Source organism: Solanum verrucosum, unplaced genomic scaffold, assembly GCF_900185275.1.
Source record: "Solanum verrucosum unplaced genomic scaffold, falcon-dt-bn FXZP01000142.1, whole genome shotgun sequence".
Lineage (NCBI taxonomy): Eukaryota > Viridiplantae > Streptophyta > Magnoliopsida > Solanales > Solanaceae > Solanum > Solanum verrucosum.
The window spans coordinates 878845-899595 of NW_026020259.1; the positions used below are offsets into that span (position 1 = coordinate 878845).

The 20751-nt window shown below is 32.6% G+C and overlaps 2 protein-coding genes and 1 pseudogene across 2 annotated transcripts; 1 reads left to right on the forward strand and 2 right to left on the reverse strand.

The window, feature by feature from the left end:
* Nucleotides 1–174: 174 nt before the first annotated feature.
* Nucleotides 175–4832, reverse strand: LOC125833379 (fatty acyl-CoA reductase 2, chloroplastic-like; annotated as a pseudogene).
* A 5718-nt stretch (nucleotides 4833–10550) lies between these two features.
* LOC125833478 (uncharacterized) lies at nucleotides 10551–16256 on the forward strand. The gene is made up of 6 exons (XM_049512646.1): nucleotides 10551–10802; nucleotides 12245–12380; nucleotides 15094–15178; nucleotides 15266–15313; nucleotides 15666–15787; nucleotides 15883–16256. The coding sequence occupies exons 1-6, from the start codon at nucleotides 10640–10642 to the stop codon at nucleotides 16001–16003; spliced, it is 675 nt and encodes a 224-aa protein (XP_049368603.1). The 5' UTR covers nucleotides 10551–10639; the 3' UTR covers nucleotides 16004–16256.
* A 514-nt stretch (nucleotides 16257–16770) lies between these two features.
* Nucleotides 16771–19489, reverse strand: LOC125833383 (protein CANDIDATE G-PROTEIN COUPLED RECEPTOR 7-like). The gene is made up of 2 exons (XM_049512521.1): nucleotides 18957–19489; nucleotides 16771–17770 (listed from the first exon to the last, which is right to left on the reverse strand). Exons 1-2 carry the CDS (start codon nucleotides 19444–19446, stop codon nucleotides 16959–16961), a joined length of 1302 nt encoding a protein of 433 aa, XP_049368478.1. The 5' UTR covers nucleotides 19447–19489; the 3' UTR covers nucleotides 16771–16958.
* Nucleotides 19490–20751: the final 1262 nt, after the last annotated feature.

Genomic DNA, 20751 nt, shown 5'->3' on the forward strand with positions numbered 1-20751 from the left:
TTATATATATAATTGTGCGCCAAATACTTTCTTTTTTAAATCGAGAGTTGACAACAGACTTCGTACTTCTACATGTATAATGATGAAGAACGATACAATCTATCCAAACATAATACTCATTAAAAATGATACAATACAATATGATATATTATAAAGCGATATGTAACAACCTTTCAAACAAGAGTGTTAGGAAGATGCTATCTTGCCTTTCAATACATGTTCTTTTACTCCAGGAATATGGATTCCTATAAAGTAGTCTCTCCAATTTATTTTTGACAAATCAATATCAAAGCTTTTTCTTTCTTCTTCAGACATATCTTCCATTAGTTTTTGCATGTTGCCATTGTGAAACCTTGCAAAACAATAAGCCAAAGAAAAAGAAAATTTACTCTTTTTCATCTTTTGTAAAATATGTGTACCTTCTTAATAGAGGTACAAAAAAAAAAGTTTTATAAATAACATTTAAAGTTCATTGGATCCGATCCATCCAATGGTAAATGTTCCAACCCCCACCCCTTGACCATCCAACCCACTACTTCAAACCCCTATTGATCACCACATGCACCATCCACAGTGGCGGATCTAGGTTTTTAAAGTTATGGGTATTTTCTTAGCTTGATAAAATAGACATGCGCGTGTTAAGAGTGAAATTCGAACTCAAACTCAGCAATACTAAAACAACTTTAAGCACCCACCATGAGTCATTGAACCAATCAAACCATTTGTTCATTGGGTGTTGTATGTTAATTTTGTACAAATATTTCTTAATTTCCACACAAATATTTCTTAATTTCCAGAGTCTGATATAAGGTTAATGGTGCTCGAGCACTCGGATGTGTCTATGTGGATCCACCATTGCCCAGCCCCATAGTATTATATAAGATTATATATAAATGTACTTGGGATAATATTTTTTTACATTTTGGTAATGGTAAAGTTTTTTCCATATAAACTATAGATTAAACATTCGAGTCATGGAAGTCGTTATACTAATGTTTGCTTTAAGATAGGTTATCTATATCACATGACTCCTTGAGGTGCAACTCTCCCTTGAACGCGATATACTTTATGCACCAGACTGCCTTCTTAGTCTAGAATTAGTAAATAAATACAATATATAATAGTAAGGAGAAAGTGTCATACCATCCTTTGTAAAATCCATATGGTTCATAAACCTTGCTAAAGTTCTTCAAATATTCCACCTTCCTTTTAAAAAGCCTTTGCATCTTTGAATGTTCAACTTCATGAGTTAACTCTCCTACTTCATCATGTTGCTTGAGCAATTCCTTTGAAATATAATTTGAATAATCTAACATGTTATCAAAATATTTCATCTTTTTAACCTTCACTTGATCTCCTTTTGAGTTAACAAAAGGAAAAGAAGAGAAAAACTAATAGCTATAGTTCAAAAGTTGTGATGATGATAAAGGATTCACATATGATGATGCTACATGATACACGTTTAGCTCTGGACTTTGCAAGTATCCATGTTTGGCAATAGCAGCCATTGTAGCACTTACAACCATATCAACTGGCACCTAAACCAAGTGAACAAACGTAAGTTGTCAGATAGTTTATGTGATATAGTTTGACTGGTACGAGTTTAAGAATGAAAGAAATATTTTCAAAACTTGTGATCAAAACAAGTATAGCGTTTCTATAAATCATCTCATTAAGAATAAACTTCAGGTTCAAAGTGAAATTATTATAACTCCATATGTTCCATATTAGTTGTTCACTTTTTCCTTTACACTTCTATTAAGAAATCATAAATAAGAACTTTTTCCTTTACACTTCTATTAAGAAATCATAAATAAGAACATGTAAAATATTTTTTTATTTATGATTTCTTAATGAACGTGTAAAAGAGAAATGTCTTGGGACTTAGGAAGAACATAAATTAGGGGGGGAAAAGTATTTATTATCATATTGTGACCCTTATTATGCAAAATACATGTTGGGAGTGCAATCTTAAAATTAGGCATGACAACAGAGCGGGGCAAATTCACATAAATCCGCAAAGACTTCAACCCGTCCTGCCCATATAGCATAATTTTATATTTTCAACCCACCCTGCATAAACCCGAAATGTACCTACCACATCAACAAGACAATTTGGATCAGCAAGAACACCAGGAAAGTCCCCTTTTCCATAGAAAACAATTGCAGGGTCGATTACCCTGTGAGAGAAAACAAGAAGATAAAATTTGACTCTCGAAATCTGAACGATACTAAAGGAGTATAATATAAGGTACCTTAATCCTTGTATCCATCCTGAAAAAGGTTGTTCATAACTAGTTGTTATTGTGGAGGGACGAATAATGACTATTGGTATGTTTTCCCTCATGCTATCAATCACCATCTCACCCATGGCCTTTGTGAATGAATATGTATCATGCCATCCATATAACTTTGCCCTATTATAAATCATATAGTATAATTCATTTAATTACACTTGAATATATGTATGTATATCATTATCATAACGACGATTAATCTTGTATTACTATAGTCTTTATAGTTATACATAACTAATCATGACATTAATATTAATACAGGGTACTACTATTCATATTATAATACATCATATTCAATATTATTCCTATTTATTTAATCCAACAAACCAACCAAATGATAAAAGCTAATGTAGCATAACTAATTTCAACATTAATTAATCATATCAACATATAAACCAATACACCCTATAGTACTCTTTTTGTCATAATTTATATGATTCACTTTTCTTTTTAATCAGCCTCCAAAAAAAGGACACATTTTGATATTTAGTGACAATTTAAAATTAAAATGTCAATTTTACCCTTAATAAGATGATTTATAATCACAGAAAAGCAAGGTACCTCTCAGCTCCTAATTCTTTCATAATTTTCTTGAACTCATTATTTTTAATAGAATTCTTCAACTTTGAAACAAAGTCCAACTCATTGGCAGCATTGAGAGATGGAAACTTAGCAGATGGAGAATGTGATGTGAGTTTTTCCTTTGTTATGCTTTCTCCCATGATGAAAGGCTTCTCATATAGTAGACCTTCTCTTTCTCCATTGGCATATGCTTTAAAAGAAACAAATTGCATAAGTAAATAAATCCTTTTTAATTTATAATAGTATAACAATGTCCTTATATATATATATATATATAAAGAAAACACTATAAGATATAGCATGATTGTTGTTATAAAGTAGTTTGACTGTCTATCAATGAATTTGAATGTGTACCGGTCGAATAATGGATGAGGAGTTTCAAGTTCTTGCATTTCTTGGCAAACATCATGAGTTGATATGAACCATTCACATTAGCATCAAGAGCTAAGTCATACCTAAACAATATTGATGAAGACACAATTCATTAAATAAATAAAATAAAAAGTGTATGTTGCTCTCTCTATGACAATTTTTAGATGAGATGATCGTACTAACCTCAAGTCAAATGTGGTATTTGCTGCAGAGTCAACAACCAAATCAATTTCTTGAGCAATTTGTTGAGAAATAATAATATCCATACCAAGGTTTGGCTCATGAATATTTCCAACCACAGGAATCAATTTACTTCTTATGAATGACTCATAAGATCCCCCATGCATTTCTTTTAGACATTTGAATAATTTTGACTCTATTATCTGATGGAAAAAAAATACATGCATGGTTAGTGACTTAATTTGGAAATTAAATTGTTTTTTTTTTTTTAAGTTTATATGAAAGAGCATAAAAACAATAATTCATAAATCAACATACTTCACTTGTTAATCTATCAAATGCAGCTGCCTTATCCTTTGCCCTTATAAGGAGGTAGATCTTGTTTATCTTTGGTGTTGTTCTTAGCATCTTTTCAATTAAAACTGCAAAAAATTGTGTTATTGGAAATGTTAGAGAATATAATTAAGTGATTAAATGTGTCCTGTCTCTGACAACTTAAGGTAATTTTAGATGCGATAAGCTAAGTACGCATTTTAACGTGGTATCATAGTAGGCAAAAGCCGTGTGTTTGAACCTCACCACCAACGATAAAGAACCAACATCATACATAATTAAGTAGATAAAAAGTATGATAGATTTCTCTAACTTGTATTTTAATCTTTTGGACTTTAACAGAGAAATGTGACAATCGTTCAAACTTAGAAAATTAAGTAAAGAGATCGTGTTCTCTCTAACGGCCTAAATTTTTAAACGACATGAAATGTGATCAACTTTAGGAAAGAAATAAAAACATGGACGAATTAAAATGATTTTTAGCTCATATATACAATCTTGCTTTGTGATCTTACTATTACAACAAAGTAAAGGGTCAAATTTGCTCCTCTATTATACGAAAAGCATCAATTTTATCCTTTGTTATATTTTTCTGACAAAAATACTCTTATCATTACTTAAATTACTCAAATATACCCCTTATTTGTTAGAATTTGGACGTTCAATCCCACATGACACTGACATGAAATGAAGTACCACGTGACATGCCTATGCACCTCACTGCCCAACCATAATTTAACACACATTTTGTAAATGCTAATTATTAAAATTACCTTTGGCAAGAAATCCTGTAGCACCAGTGACAAAAAGATTTTTGGCTTCAAAAAAGTCAACAATCCCTATTCCATTTTTAGCTAAAACATCTCCTTGATGATCACTCAATGCTTTAATAAAAGAGGAAGATGAGTCAATGCCATGATCAATTCCTAATGTTAAGTGACTAGTTTTCATTGGTCTAACTTTGTATGGAAATTTGCTAGAGAAATGAGTACTATTTTCAGAAAACAACTTAGTTGTTGGTACCCTTGTTTTAAGGGAAAAAAGATTTTGAAGGTGAAGCATTGTCATTTGGCAATTAAACAAATAGTTTATATGTTATAGAAGCTAGAATATTTTGTACATTATTTATAGAGGTAGTCTTACAATCAACGTGAGATAAAAATTAGAAGGGTTGTGAGAGCTAGTGCTAAGTTTAGCCTAACAATTAGGCAGATTGTTGAATTATGGTGAGTTATGATTTTGATGATTAACAAGTATGACCACCATGTTATTGCGCATTCAGAAAATGAAATTTCTTGCTCATTTACAAATTAAAAGATCGTATTTGCGCATTCATGTGATGATAATCAATCCACATATGACAATTTCATCTTTCACATTAGTTTTGTGATAATAATTAATCCACATATATGGTAATTGTATCTTTCATATTGCCTAGATCTCTAGTCGCGTGGTATTGTTGCTGAGATGTCAAATGTGTGTTGTTTTTTTTTTGAAAAATCTAAGTGTTTGTCAAATTTTTAAAATTGCTTTTAAATGGAAGCAAAATTTGTTTTTTTATAGTTAAGAAGAAACTAAAAATTTCTGCTTTTTAAAATAAGTAGAAGCAGAAGCATAATTAATTTTTGAAGATTAAAATATCCCTTACATATATACATATTTACCAATATATCCCTTATTAATTAATTAACACATCCCATAAGTCTAGTTAAGTTTCATTCAAGAATTTTATTTTATTTTTATATAATAATTTTTTTACTTTATTTTATGTTTATATATTATTATTTATATTTTATATATTATTCTGTGTATTATTTTTTACAGAATTAGAAATAAAAGGTTACAACAATATTTTTGCAGGATTAAAAAAAGAGTAACAATTAAAGATTTCAACCTTCCCAAAAAAACAAATAACAAAATTTTATTTTCTTAATTTACATATTATTTTATTTTAATTTGAATTTTTTAAACTTTAGAGTATATAAACAAAACAAAAAAAAGATAATAGCTAAAGATTGATATAAAAAAAGGAACAAATAACATTTCAATATTTTTCAACAATACTTTAGTATTCTTTATTTTAAATAACAATTACAGATTTTAGCTCCCCTAGAAAGGTAATAATTATTTTTTTTTCGTAGTTTACATATTATACCCTAGAAAGATACTTGTCATTTTTCGTAATTTGACTTTTAAAATCATTTTTTTTTAAATTAGTCAAACACAAATTGCTTATCAAAAGTACTTTTCAAATGAATTTGTCAAACACAAATTGTTTTTAAAAAAAATAATTTGAAAAACACTTCTAAATATAAATAATTTTTAATCGTAATGTCAAACAGGCTCTTAGACTTATGCAAGGTGAGGTGAGCCTATAATAGTGGATATTCAAAATCTCATAATCATTTGTATATTGTAGGGGTGGGCATAAACACCGAAAAACCGAACCGAATCGAATTATTTTGGAAATTCGGTTTTGGTATTTCAGTTTTCGGTATATGGTTTTGTATTTTTCGATATTTCGGTATGTAATTTTTGTGTAATTCGGTATTTCGGTGTTTTGGTTTACCGAAATATATTAAATTTTAATATATATTAATATTATATTAATTATTAATATTTAAAAATAAATATTATAATTTAAAATTAAAAACAAAAGTTTGTCTTTTCAAACTTTTCAACTTTACAAACCCACTTCCCAGAAGGCAAAAATTACCGTTCCCACTTCCCACGTCTAGTCGTCTACAGACTATAGTAGCGTCGGCCGTTCCAGCGACCAGCAGCACGCAGCAGCTGCCAATCGACCAGCAGGCAGCCGTAGCACAACAGCGACCGGTAAATTTCAATGTTATAACAAGGCTAAATTTCAATGTTAACGACAATTTATTATTTTGAATCATACAATAATTTGAAAAACAGAGTAAAATAAGCAAAAAGAAATAAACATAAATAAAATAAAGGGGAACTTTCACATATAGCCACTCAAAAATAGTCTAATTACTCTCCATAGCTATAGTTTGATAATTACAATTCGTAGCTACATGTTATATGGAGGAGAGAGGCGAGTGAGACTGGGAGAGAGAGGAGAGAGGCGAGAGAGAGGGGGCAAAGAGTGGAGAAAGGTGAATTGTATATGTATATAGGTTAGATAATTGTATATTATACATATATATTTGTATATATGGCAAGCGAGATTGGAAGAGGGAGGAGAGAGGCGAGCGAGATTAGGAGAGGGAGGAGAGAGAGAGAGGGCAGAGAGTGGGAGAGAGGTGAATTGTATATGTATATATGTTAGATAATTGTATATTATACATAAGCAATTGTATTTATATAGCAAGCGAGATTGGGAGAGGGAGGAGAGAGGCGAGCGAGATTGGGAGAAAGAGGAGAGAGGCGAGCGAGAGAGGGCAGAGAGTGGGAGAGAGGTGAATTGTATATGTATATAGGTTAGATAATTGTATATTATACATATGTATTTGTATATTCTGACGAATTATACATATACAAACATGACTAATTATACAAACTCGAAGTCAGCCCGCGTAATTAATGTATAATGTTAGTCGTGAGTGGTAATTATAGCAAACTATAGCTATAATGAGTAATTAAGTAGTATAAGTTTGCTTAACCGCATAATTTTCCCTAAAATAAACAAAAAAATTACAAAATTTTAAAAAGTCCACTAAGCAGGCCCATAACAAAAACCAAACCAAATTATTTCAGTTCGGTGTTCGGTACACGTTGTACAAGAACCGAAAACAAAAAAAAACCCGAAACCGAACCGAAATACCGAATGCCCAGCCCTAGTATATTGTCACAAAATTTCTATTTCTTATCCTAACCATAAAAAAAACTCTTATCATAAATAATACCTTGATTTCAGGTAGTTACATATTACTTGAGTTAATTTTTCAAATAATCATTTGACTAATAACTTTTATTTCAAAAATTTACTTTAACTTTATTTTGTTGCACAAAAGTCACTTATAAATGATAATTGGTGTAACTTTTTTAAAGTGTAATTTCTGCTCATTTTTTTTATATATTACTATATAAGAAGAGTGAATAAATTCACTCCTCTTTCGACACGTGGCACCAAAAAAAAGGAGAGGGTTGAACATAAGTGTGAATGTGAGGGTATTTTGGGTATTTAAAAATACCCTCACATTCACACTTATCTACTAAAAAAAAATTACTATATAATATATATAAAATTACTATCTAATATATATAATGTATAATATAAGTACTAGATAAGTGTGAAAGTGAGGGTATTTTGGGTATTTAAAAATACCCTCACATTCACACTTATCTACTAAAAAATATATATATAAGTAGTAGAATTAAATATATTTAAAAATAATATAAGTAATACTATACTTAGAATGCTTAAAAATAGTAAAAACTACATAAAAAGTACTACATATCATATTACAATAATTAACAATTATTTGACACTTTCAATTCTATCAATGCCATATAAATTAGGATAAAAAAGGTAACATTTATATTCAAAAATAATCTAAGTAATACTATACATTACAATAATTAATAGCTTAAATATTTAAAAGTTATATAAAAAATTTAATTGACTCTCTAAATTCTATTGCTATCACATAAAATGGATTATATGATAAATATATATTGTTTGAAATTGACGAAAAATAAACTATAATTACTATATAAGAAGAGTGAATAAATTCACTCCTCTTTCGACACGTGGCACCAAAAAAAAAGGAGAGGGTTGAACATAAGTGTGAATGTGAGGGTATTTTGGGTATTTAAAAATACCCTCACATTCACACTTATCTACTAAAAAAAATTACTATATAATATATATAAAATTACTATATAATATATATAATGTATAATATAAGTACTAGATAAGTGTGAAAGTGAGGGTATTTTGAGTATTTAAAAATACCCTCACATTCACACTTATCTACTAAAAAATATATATATAAGTAGTAGAATTAAATATATTTAAAAATAATATAAGTAATACTATACTTAGTATGCTTAAAAATAGTAAAAACTACATAAAAAGTACTACATATCATATTACAATAATTAACAATTATTTGACACTTTCAATTCTATCAATGCCATATAAATTAGGATAAAAAAGGTAACATTTATATTCAAAAATAATCTAAGTAATACTATACATTACAATAATTAATAGCTTAAATATTTAAAAGTTATATAAAAAATTTAATTGACTCTCTAAATTCTATTGCTATCACATAAAATGGATTATATGATAAATATATATTGTTTGAAATTGACGAAAAATAAACTATAAATTACAATAATTAACAAAAAAAATTGTCGGCTCCAAAAAATCTATCAATTAAGAACATATATTGTTTCAAATTGACGAAAAAGAAACTATAAATTACAATAATTAACAAAAAAATTCTCTCGACTCCAACAAATCTATCAATTAATGCCACATAAATTGGGACATGGAAAATAACATATATTCTTTAAAAATTAAGTTCAAAATGTACTATAAAATACAATAATTAACAACTTAATATAGTAAAGAGACATATAAAAAATGGTTAATATTTGAAATTTTGCATGTGCCACATAAATTAGAACAAATAGAGTAATAAATATTATTTTCAAAATTCTGTAAAAAAAAGGTACTACAAATCACAATAGCTAACAATTTAAAATATTTTTAGAATCATATAAAAATTTCAATAACTTCTCAAATTTCATAATATATGACATAAGAAGAGGGAATAACCAATATATTTATAAAAAGAAATGACATATAAAATGAAATGGACAGAGTATTAGTTTTTGAAAATGGAAAAGGACAAAACACATATAAAATTAAAAGAAATATAAAAAAAATTGGTTTAACTCTCAAACATAAAAAGTAACATATGTTTTTAAAAACTTTAATAAAAAGTACTATAATTTACAATAAATAATAACTTAAAATATCTACAAGACAACAAATAAAAGACTAATTTTTGTACTGCTTGTGTCACATAAATTAGGATTAGGATGATTTTAAAATTTTAATTTTGGTTATACATTATAAAATAGCCGAAAAATTGAATGATATAATTTTTTTAAAAATAACCGAATGAATCGTCCTATCGATAACCCTAATGTTACTTCTACTCTGTTTATTTTTACTTAAATTTAGAAAGATATGTTTCATTTCTATCCTCAATCTTATCGGTACATTTATTTGCTATTTGAAATTGAAATTAAAAAGACAAATGACAAATAAGTTTTTATATTAGCTCTCTTATGAGAAAAATATATTATAACAATCTTTACTAATTTTATAACAATACATAAACTATACTCTCTCCGTCCCATATTAGATGGGCACTTCCAACTTTATACGGTGATTAAGAAATCATTAATACATTGGAAGACTTCACCATTTTACCCTTTGTTTATATCAATGCACATTGAAATGAGTTACAAAAAATACACATACAATATAGGAATGGTCATATTAATTGTAGGGTAAATGGAAAAAAATTAATTAATTCTATCCTAATTTAATAAGTGCTCAAATAATATGAAAAAAAAAATAATTAGTAAGATTCTCATCTAATATGGGACGGAGAGAGTAACAATATAACTTTATTAATGTTGCTGCCCGGGCTTTCTTTACTAGTATATATATATATATATATATATATTATTTACTATAATTTTATGTGTGAATAACGGCGCCGTATTGATACCTCATCAGTGAAAACGACATCGTATTAGTACTATTAGTGAATTCGTATTAATACTTGGGCCGCTGCCATTGTTAACAGAGTCTTCTTCTTCAATAACCATAGCCGAAACTTCACTGTACTCTCAACATTTAGCTTCGAAGTTGTTCCAAGATGATGGGTTTATTGCGTGCTGTGGCTAAATCGAACCGTTCGATTCAAACGAGTATTCAAAATCAAGGGCTGACATTGCCTCTCTGCAGACAGTTTTCGACCCAAATGGAAACACCCCAGAAGGACAATTCATCTGATCCATTCCTCCGAAACCCATCTTCTGGTATACATGAATCTTTTAAATATTTGATAAAAAAATGATCTTGATGTTATATTTATTCTTAAAGTTCAATTTTTTTGTTTGTTGGAAGTTGTTTTTTTTTCAGTAGTTTGTTCAAGTTTTTTTGGTTGGATATGCATAATGAAAGAAATTATGGATACCCTTTTGCTTATTTGTACTTTTATCTGTTTTTTTGTGGTTTTTTTTTCAAATATTTCTGTGTTTAGGGTTTATGGTTTGGGCTGTTCTGCTTATTCATTAAGCTTTGAGCATTGTCTACTAGGTAACTGTGTCCCTGTTTTTGAAATCATTGGTTGTTTATTAGAATTGAACCAAGGGTCTGTGGGAAATAACCTCTGTATATCTGCACACTTGCACACTGTCTACCCTGCCCAGATCCTATTTTGTGGGATTTCACTGGGGCTGCGGGAACGAGTATTGTGCTTGCCCCGATCGATACCACCATTCGTTACCGTGAACCAGCCCCTCTTCAGTATAGGCAGGTCTTCCTTTAGAACAGATTCATTGCAGAACAGAAAACCAAATTGAGAGTTGTTTGTTGTTGTTTATTTATTGGAATTTGTTTTTTCCAATGGTTTTGTTAACTTTTTGGATTGGATATGCATAATGCAAGAAATTATGGATACCCTTTTGCTTATTTGTACTTTTACGCAGTCTTGTTAATTTACATGCGTATTTTTTCAAATATTTGAGTGTTTAGGATCTATGATTTTGGCTGTTCTGCTTATTCATTAATCATTTTCAATTTTCTACTAGGTAATTGTGTCCCTGGTAAATGCTTGAGAATTTTGAAAACATTGTTTAAGTGGTTATGAAGGACTTATCAAGTTTACCTGGCTTTTCCCTGTTTGCTTTTTGTTTGAGCATTGTTAGTTTGCTACTAGGTATTAGGTAAGTATTTGACGTATTAAACACCTTGAGATTTAGTTACTCATGGCAGTGAAAATATTTTGTTGGATTTAATTGTATTGAAAAATTTGTGAGTTTAACACATGAGTGGAGGTAATAATCATCAATCAACCAACTACACCTCAATCCACACTAGTTGGAGTAATTGGGGTCAGCTATATGAATACTTTGTATCCTTGCCACACGTGTGCATATGAGTTCACTGTTCTATCCTATTTTGGCAAATTTTATGCTAACCATCAAACTACTCCATCCCCTTGCTTTATTTAAGTTACAAGCTTGTTCTAGTTATGCTTCACGAAGATCACATAGGTGGTGTTGGAGGCAATTATCAACCATGAAAAAGTTATGGATTCCTTATATCCACTTCTTTTGCGTCAATTTCCTTTATTCCACACATGTAGAGTGGATAAGTTTTAATAAAGATGTGAGTTATTCCTTTTCTTTTGGTGACACAAATGCATATGCAATCATATACGAGATTGATCCAGGATCTTGGTATTTCTATTTCCCAGGTTTGGTTTATGGGAGACTTTTTGTCACTGGGAAGCATACAAGGAAGAGTGACATTCTTAACATGTTAGGGAGTTCTAGATTGAGCCCAGATGACGTTAGATTTGAGTACAACATGAACTATGCTCCAGTTTCAGTGTAAGTTTTCTTTTATGATTTAAGGTTTAACAATGTCTATGACGAAAGTGCTTACAATTACACCACGGCTGTGAAAGCCAAAAGCAAATCCAAAGCATGCAGCCTCTTTACACATGATGCAATTGACCCAAGTCAAATGTTTCCTTCTTCAAAAATTCTTTTCTCCTACTCAAAAATACGAACACTTTTCAGAAAAAGAACTGCCACCCATGCTTTTTTTCTCTCTCCTGCCCATCTCTGCCAGCTACCACCTGGTCCACCTCTCCTCCTTCAGTCTATCTCTATGATCTAAAACCATTTCTTCACTTTCCTTTTTACTGTTAAACAACAAGATTATTTTAAATTATCCATCATTCCTGAGTTCGAAATTTCTATACCCAGCATAACACAATGGTCACGAACAAGAGAGAAACCATGATAAGCTATTGCCCAGGCCATCTAAATTTTTTCTGCTTTGTTAAATTGTTACTCACAGTAGCACCACACACCCTCCCACCAATTTTTCACTCTCTTTCTTGCTTCTCCAAACTGAACTGCCATACCCTAGACCCAACTTTCAAACTACAAAAGACAATATTAAATTATAGGCTTTTGGCTAAAGCTGAGCCATCACTACCATCCATGGTGGCCGGGATCATATAAATACATAACTATTACTCCTTTAATGGAGTAAACATGATTTTACTTCTTTTAGTATATCATATTTTGTTTCTCCGTTTGAGGAAGAGCAAAAAAAGTGTAGCAGATGAAAATCCATCAATGTTAAGCTCTATTAGTATGTGTTTGCATGTGGGGGAGGAGAGGAGGGACATATGGGAGATGAATAGAGACGAGGAAATGTGAAGAAGATAGGAAAAATGAAGAGAAATAATACTAAAGAAAGCATGTCAGAGCATTCCTATGGAGGAACAGTAACAACAACAAAATAATACTATAATTGAAGTACAAGAAACATAAAATAGTAACAAAGGTCGAAGAACAAGAAACTACCAGAATAATACCACGATTTGTAGTTTGGAAGGATAAGTGGGACAATACTCTACAACCTAACTAACTTTGTACCCTTATCTTTGTGCTCCATAACCTCCTATTTAAGGTCAAGTCCTCGGTCAACTGAAGTTGTGCCAAGTCTTGTTTAATCACCTCTCCCCAATACTTCATTGGCCTACCTCTACCTCTCCTGGAACCTATGTTGCTCGGACTCTTCAAAAATTTCATTGGGTGCGTGTCGGATTATTCAAAAGTAGTGCATTTTTAAGGATCTGACATGGGTGCGGCAACATTTTTGGACCGTCCGAGCAACTTAGCCAGGAACCATCCATAGTCAATCTCTCACACCTACACACTAAGACATTTGCACATCTCCTTATCTCTTGTCTGAACCATCTCAACCTCGCTTCTCGTATCTTTTCCTCAATCGAGGCTACTCTCACCTTGTCTCGGATATCATCATTTCTAATCTTATCTCTCCCAGTGCCCACACATCCATCTTAACATTCTCATTTTCGCAACTTTCATTTTTTGGGTGTGAGAGTTCTTAATTGGCCAACATTCCGCGGCATACAACATAGTCGGTCTAACCACCACTCTGTAGAATTTGCCTTTAAGTTCTGGTGACAACTTCTTATCACACAAGACTCCAGAAGTGAGCCTCCATTTCATCCACCTTGCACCAATACGATGAGTGACTTCATCATCAATCTCTTGATTACTTTGGATAATGGACCAAAGATACTTGAAACTTTCTTTCTTTTGGATGGCCTTGGTATCAAGCCTCACTTCCTTGCACTCTAGGTATTCTCTCTTGGTATAGGCAATTTCATGGAAGGATCAATGTATAAAAACTTGACAGGATATGGATTCTATGTAAAGGTAATCTTATCATTTGTTTTGATGAAGGGTTATCTTATCAGTTGTTAGCAATATTTGGACTCATACTATTTTGTCAAAAGTTTAGAATGAATAACTAAGAGTGTAATGCTACTGGACCATAAACCCTTAAGAAAAGGGCTTCTTATACATACTTTTATATAATTCAGCACCTATTTAATACATGAAGATGCTTATTAACAAAATACGTTACTTTAACAACCAAACAAACTAAGGGGCCATTTTGTTTAGGAGCTAGTTATGCGGAAATTAATAATGTAGGGATTGTAATGCAAAGATTTAGTTATGCAGGGCTTAGTAATGTAGGAATTGTAATGCAGAGATTAACTAATGTAGAGTATATGGGGACGATAAAAAAGGTAAGCGAACAATGCATATTTATTCCTTGTTTGATATATAAATTGCACTACCTTATGCTGCAAACCAAAAGGCCCCGTGGAGTTTTCAGGACATATCATTTGTTAATCAGATTGAATGTCTTGCTTCATTTTTTACATAATTTGTACGGCAGTATTGACCAGTAGCTTGTGAGTTAATCTGAATTACACCACCAATACTTGGTCAATGTGGGTAATAAATTACTTTTTAGTTTATTCCAGTTTCCTAATGATGTTTCTTGTCACAGTTGTTTCCTTTTCCACCAATAGGTCTTGAAGTTGTCGATTTTTCCTGCATTTTTTCTGTACTTAGTTGTTTGTTCAACGAGAGAGTAGTCTAAGCTTTCTTGCCCGTTTGCTTAATATATTTTAAATATTACTGTTACTGCTTTATCAGAATGAAAATACTTATTACTGCGCTATTCCCTATTTTATCTCATGAATAGGATGATTCAGTTCCCTACTCGAAATTCTTATGAGGCTACACTTAGGGAAGGAAATCGGAAGGGTGGCTTATTCAGAATGGAGAGGGTACTGTTTCAATATACATCTTGATTATTAATCTCTGGAGGGTCACATGCAAAATTGTCATTTCCTCTACCTTTTTGATGATTATAGGTTGGTCGTCAACAGTGGGACACTTTGCCACGCTATGATGGAAAAACTGTAAGTCCGGTCTGTAGACTCTAATGTTTACTGTCTCCATCCTTTTTTCTGTGTGTTGGGCTGTGGTAGATGGTGGTGGAAGGGCTGATAACAAAAATAAAAACCTCAACTAATAGGAGACAAAAAATATACTAGGTGATTTCATTCTATATGTCTAAGCCTTAGTCATAGCATAGTTACTTGATATTGTGTTGCCGGGAGGTAACACTTACGGTGTAGTAGTTGAGGTGTGTTCAACCTGACTCGGATGCTAGTTTTATTTTTAAAAAACAACGAATTATTCTTTTTTTTTCTGAATGATGAGGTTCATGCTTTGAAGCAAAAATCTAATGATGATTGTTGGCAATATCAGATTTTATTGGTAGGGGTCCCTCGAAATGCAGTGGCCGAAGATGTGGAACGTTTCCTTGCTGGTTGCCAGTATGATGCATCAGCAATCCAAATGTTCGGCAGACCACAACGAGCTTCTGATAGGTATCTAAGCTCTACCACTCACATGCCGTTGGCTTTATTCACTCTTATGTGTTCTCTGTTAGTAATTAGATGGATTTCTGGATTATTTGTTGCAGACCACCAACTAGAACAGTCTTTGTGGAGTTTCCCTCGCAGGCTAAGGCAACACATGCATTTATTACGAAGAACAGAGGCTTCTGTCTTAATAACCAAATTACAGTGCGACTTCTTCAGTAATCTCATCCATCTCCAAGATAATCTATGTTTTGTTTCCCTGTTGGCGATCTTCAATTGCTAGGATGTCGATGATGATTTGGAATGCTTGGATTGTGTACCTTCTTGTCCAGGCTTCAATCCTTCCATCAGAGAACTATTTTCATTTACGGTAGGAAAAGCTGAGATGAAAGTCCAAATAATATAACCTTATCAATATTTTGAATGACATTGTTTTGCGTCCAAGGAGGGACCAAAAAGGAGATGTTCTTAGCTTTTGTTTGGATTGTTTGTTCTTAGCTTTTGCTTGGATTGTTTGATCCAGTCATCAAGCGTTATACTTTTAGAAGGCCCTTCATGTTTATGATAGTCTCCTCAAGTCCCTTTATTTAGATACTACTCGAACTACCACTTGTTTCAATTATTCGGTATTAGACACTTTTTAAGTTTAAATTTCAGAAAAACATTGGCAAATGAAATCCTCTTCGACATTGTCACAATGCATAGACGTGAGAAAACACTGTCAAGATCATTTCAATCCTCAGTAGCCCCTAAACAACAGAACTGTCAAGATGTGGTCAATGTTGATGATATATATACTTTATCAGTGCAGTAATCTTATTATTAGGGGTGACAAAAAATAGTCCATTTAGACACTTCCAAATTCAGTCCGACCCATCCATTTGCTACCACTATATAAGTGGGCAAAACTTAGGGGAACCACTCTAGGATGAGCATACAACTTCAGCAGAAGCCTAGGAAATATGATAAAAGGGACAGATGAAACAAAATCATGATTAATGAGATTTATATAACAATTCCATTATACAAAAAATAAAAGGTCTGTATTGTGATTCCAAACAACAGTGAATTGTAATTCATTCCGGTAAACCTACTGCCATTCCAGGTAAAACTCACAGTGTTAGGCTGAGAACTGTATAAAATGTCGGGAAGAGACCCCCTCCAAAAGACTTCAAAATCACAGCTCAAACTCCTCGTCTTGAAGAGCCAATGCTGCAGCCTCTTCTTCCTCATCATCAAGAACAAAGTACTCATTCCTTTCCACAGGCCTAAACATGTAAAACATGACAATGTAAAAAGCTAAGCTCACTATTTCCTCCGCAGAGGACGCCACCCATTGGTACTTATACGCGGCAATTGTCTTCAATGCAAAAACCACAATCCTTGTGAAGTACAAGTATCCAATCACCACAATATAAAACTGCCTGAAAAGAGTCAACTTTGCCAAATTCCTTGCTGCCTTCCCATCGGTCTTGGAAGTCTCCCTCAATGACCTAATCGACCACACAATGGGGAAAATAATAGCACAGCAGCACACAATATCAACAATCAAAAAGACCTGATTCCATGTCACCCAGTCCTTAATAAAAGGACCTGTTTCACCAATAACGACCGAAGCCACATTAGCCAAAACCTGAAGCGGAATCACAATCATCAACACCTTCTTTTCCCTATCTTGCAAAAATGGCTTCAAGAATGACCACCCAGTACCAATCAAAACGATAACAGTGAAAAGCAAAACCACACGCATGGACTGGAAAATGTAGAACAACACATCCCATCCATGTGCAGTCCCAGTAACCTTAACATAATGCTTATCCTCAGCAGCAAAAAGCAAATTCAACGCCTTCATTACAACCAAAAGTGCCATAAGTCCATGAATCCTATGCACTGATATCCTATTCTTCAAACACACCAAGACCCAGACGGCCAAGAAGCCAAAATAAACCAAGGAAAACAAAAAATACAACGTTGGCAACTGCGTAAGACCTGTAGAAAGAGGGGAAGATTATGAGAAGTTGAATATGCAGAGAGATGAGAAATGCATAGTGGGTACCTGCATTATGGCTATTTCAACCAAATTGGCTTGCCATGGTATCATAATATTGAGAGATTTGCACAAATAGGATCATTTCAGGTTTTGCTGTTTAACGTTTGTCCCAGTGTAAGGAAGTTTTGCAAGAGTAGGTTGGCAAGGCCTAGCTTGCTCAAAGTGTCCCTAGCCGGGGCATTTTATTTTTTTTGGTTTCCCATCCGGTGTCCGAAGCCCACATTGGAGCTCCGACTAAATCCAGATCGCGCTCTGCAGGGACCATTCTGGGGTGGCGCTCCCAACATGATTTTCTCCATACCCAAGGCTCGAACCCAAGACCTCTGGTTAAGGGTGAAACACTCTCACCAGTGCAACTTGTTTGAAGTTATGCCAGACAGGAGCATAACTTGTTAAATGCCTGTCCGGGCATAACTTTGAACAAGTTAATCCCGCCCCAACATAACTTCCACTTGGTCTTAAAATGCAGAACTTTTAAAACAGGGGATTTAAACACCAGCTCTCAAAGCACCCATTTTTGCATAATATTTGAATATGACAAGGTAGTAGAAGTATTTGAGTATTATAATTTGTTCGAACGAAACATTTCCATCAAAAATGTTTATTCGGGAAATCATCATTCTGATCATTTGCTTGTGTTTGGTTAATACGCCATAAGGAAAGCTTCTTTCTTTTTTTAGGATGAGGGGGTAAGAGCTGGACATTTGCAAAAGAAATGACTTTTACCAAGTTATACTCTTCATTTTGATGAAAAATATTTCCCTCTTAAAAAGCATACGAAAATGAGTTCATGAAGTTATATTAAGCTCTTCACAATTCAAGTAACCAAGCAAATTTCATGAAAGAATATATTTTGTTTTCACAATTCAGGTCTAACACACCATTAAAAACTCATTTCATCAACGAAACTAGTAGGATTTCGCAGAAAATGGTTACATCAAGGAAAACATTTCCACCATACCAAACCAAAAGGTCCCTTTCACTATCATATTTTCATATTTTGCAGGAAGCTCAATTTGATCAAATGAACATATTTCCCAAAATAACCAACAAAACGAGCAAAAAAATTATACAAAATGAGCAATTTATCAGAAAAAAAATACAAAGTGGGTAATCGAATAAAACCTGCAGACAGATAATCTTTAACGCGGCCATCGAGATTGTAAAGCTCAGTGCGTACATCCATTGAAATTTTTGATTCAGGAGCACAATTGGCGAAGAAGAGAGAGTATTCATTAGGGGAAGTTACAGGGTAAGCTCGATCGAATGACGAATTGGGTGGAGGAGAAAGATCACGAAAAGTGAATAAATGTTGAATGTAATTGGATTCAAGGACACAGAAATTAGGGTTTTGTTGAAGCTCAATAAGGACTTGAATTAGGGATTCTTCAGATAGGAGGAAGAATCCGAGTCCGGAAGGATCAGGGGTAGCTAGACTGGAGATGACGGAGACAGAGGAGACGCTAATGGAAACTTGACCCGTACGTGTGAACCCGAATCGTTCGAAGAGGATCATGGGTCGGTTATCGGATCGGATCTTCAGTTTTTTTATCTCGCCGGAGGTGAATGAGGAGAGGCAGAGTAGAAGGAGAAGGAGGGTCGGTAATTTCAACATTTTTTGTCCGGCGTTGGATACGGCAGCGATGGTGGAATTTGGCGGCGGAGCACGGCGGAGGAGAATTTGGTGAAGAGAAAGTGGGAGAAAATGAAATCTGGAATAAGATTAACAGGAAATTGCTTTGAAATGACGATATTGACCCTATGTGCGTTAGATCTAATGTATTAGGTGGGAATTTGGGATCTAAAACAAAGAGAGGTCTATATATATATATATATATATATATATATATGAAACAATAAAAATAAAGAGATGAAAAAAAAATGAATAAATAAAAGACAACGTAATCAACAATGTATCGAGTGTAATTCCACGAGTAAGGTGTAGAGCGAGCGATGTATACACAAACTTATTCCTATTTGTGAAGATAAAAAGATTATTTTCAACGAGACAACCTTTGTTGGTCGTTTCCTCTATTTCGTGATAAGATAGCATATTTCGTTTGTGTTCATGGGATTTCGAACGAATCCTGAGGTCGCACCTTCAGCTTAAGTAAATAGTATGAAAAGGAAAAGCAATAACAAAGAAGTCATGGTGAAAATAATGAAGAAAAAAACAATATCAATCGGAGAAAATTATGTATTTTTATTTTATGAATAATTTAATGACATAGTTAGAATATTCATCAAGGAATTTAAATTATGAAGAAATGAATATACGAAGTAGACAAACAAAGTTCAACATTTATTAAACTACTATATATACATAAAAAAAATATTTTAATAAATTTCAATTCAAATACAGATTTGAATTGAATCCTATTGAGGTCACGTATATAATTAAATAATATATAATGTATTGTTGATAGTGAAATATTTATAAAAAAATCTGAAAAATAATGTGAGGAACAAATTTGATCAAACTTTTATCTTTTCATTATGTTTGAATTTAATTTTCCAAAATCAAAATCTTCTAAACTAATTAACGTTGACTTGACATTTGAACGGTTTTTATGAGAATGAATTAGAAAAACAAAGTTGAAAAAGAGAGATTTGAAAATCGGCAATTAGGATTAAATATAATTTTTGTGTGGTTTGCAGGTTATTACACAGTGGAGATTTATCTAGTGCGCATAAAGTGTTCACCCGAAGGACAGAGGCTGTGACAGAGATTGTAGCGACTGCGGATTATTCTAGGGTTCAAAAAATAAATTATGTTTGACTAGAGCCGTCAAGATGGGCTTAAGCCCATGGGGACGGCCCAACCCAATCCGTTATCGGGGTAGGATTGAGATAGAATTTTTCAAGCCTCTTTAAAACTAGGGCTTATAAGTCCGTCCCATTTAAGCCCTTGCCCTTGAGA

Coding starts and splice junctions, on each gene's coding strand:
- LOC125833478 (XM_049512646.1), top strand. CDS start 10,640: ATGATGGGTTTATTGCGTGCTGTGGCTAAATCGAACCGTTCGATTCAA. Junction 15,179..15,265: donor GCTTATTCAGAATGGAGAGG/GTACTGTTTCAA, acceptor TGATGATTATAG/GTTGGTCGTCAACAGTGGGA. Junction 15,314..15,665: donor CACGCTATGATGGAAAAACT/GTAAGTCCGGTC, acceptor TGGCAATATCAG/ATTTTATTGGTAGGGGTCCC.
- LOC125833383 (XM_049512521.1), bottom strand. CDS start 19,446: ATGTTGAAATTACCGACCCTCCTTCTCCTTCTACTCTGCCTCTCCTCA. Junction 17,771..18,956: donor TAAAGATTATCTGTCTGCAG/GTTTTATTCGAT, acceptor CTCTTTCTACAG/GTCTTACGCAGTTGCCAACG.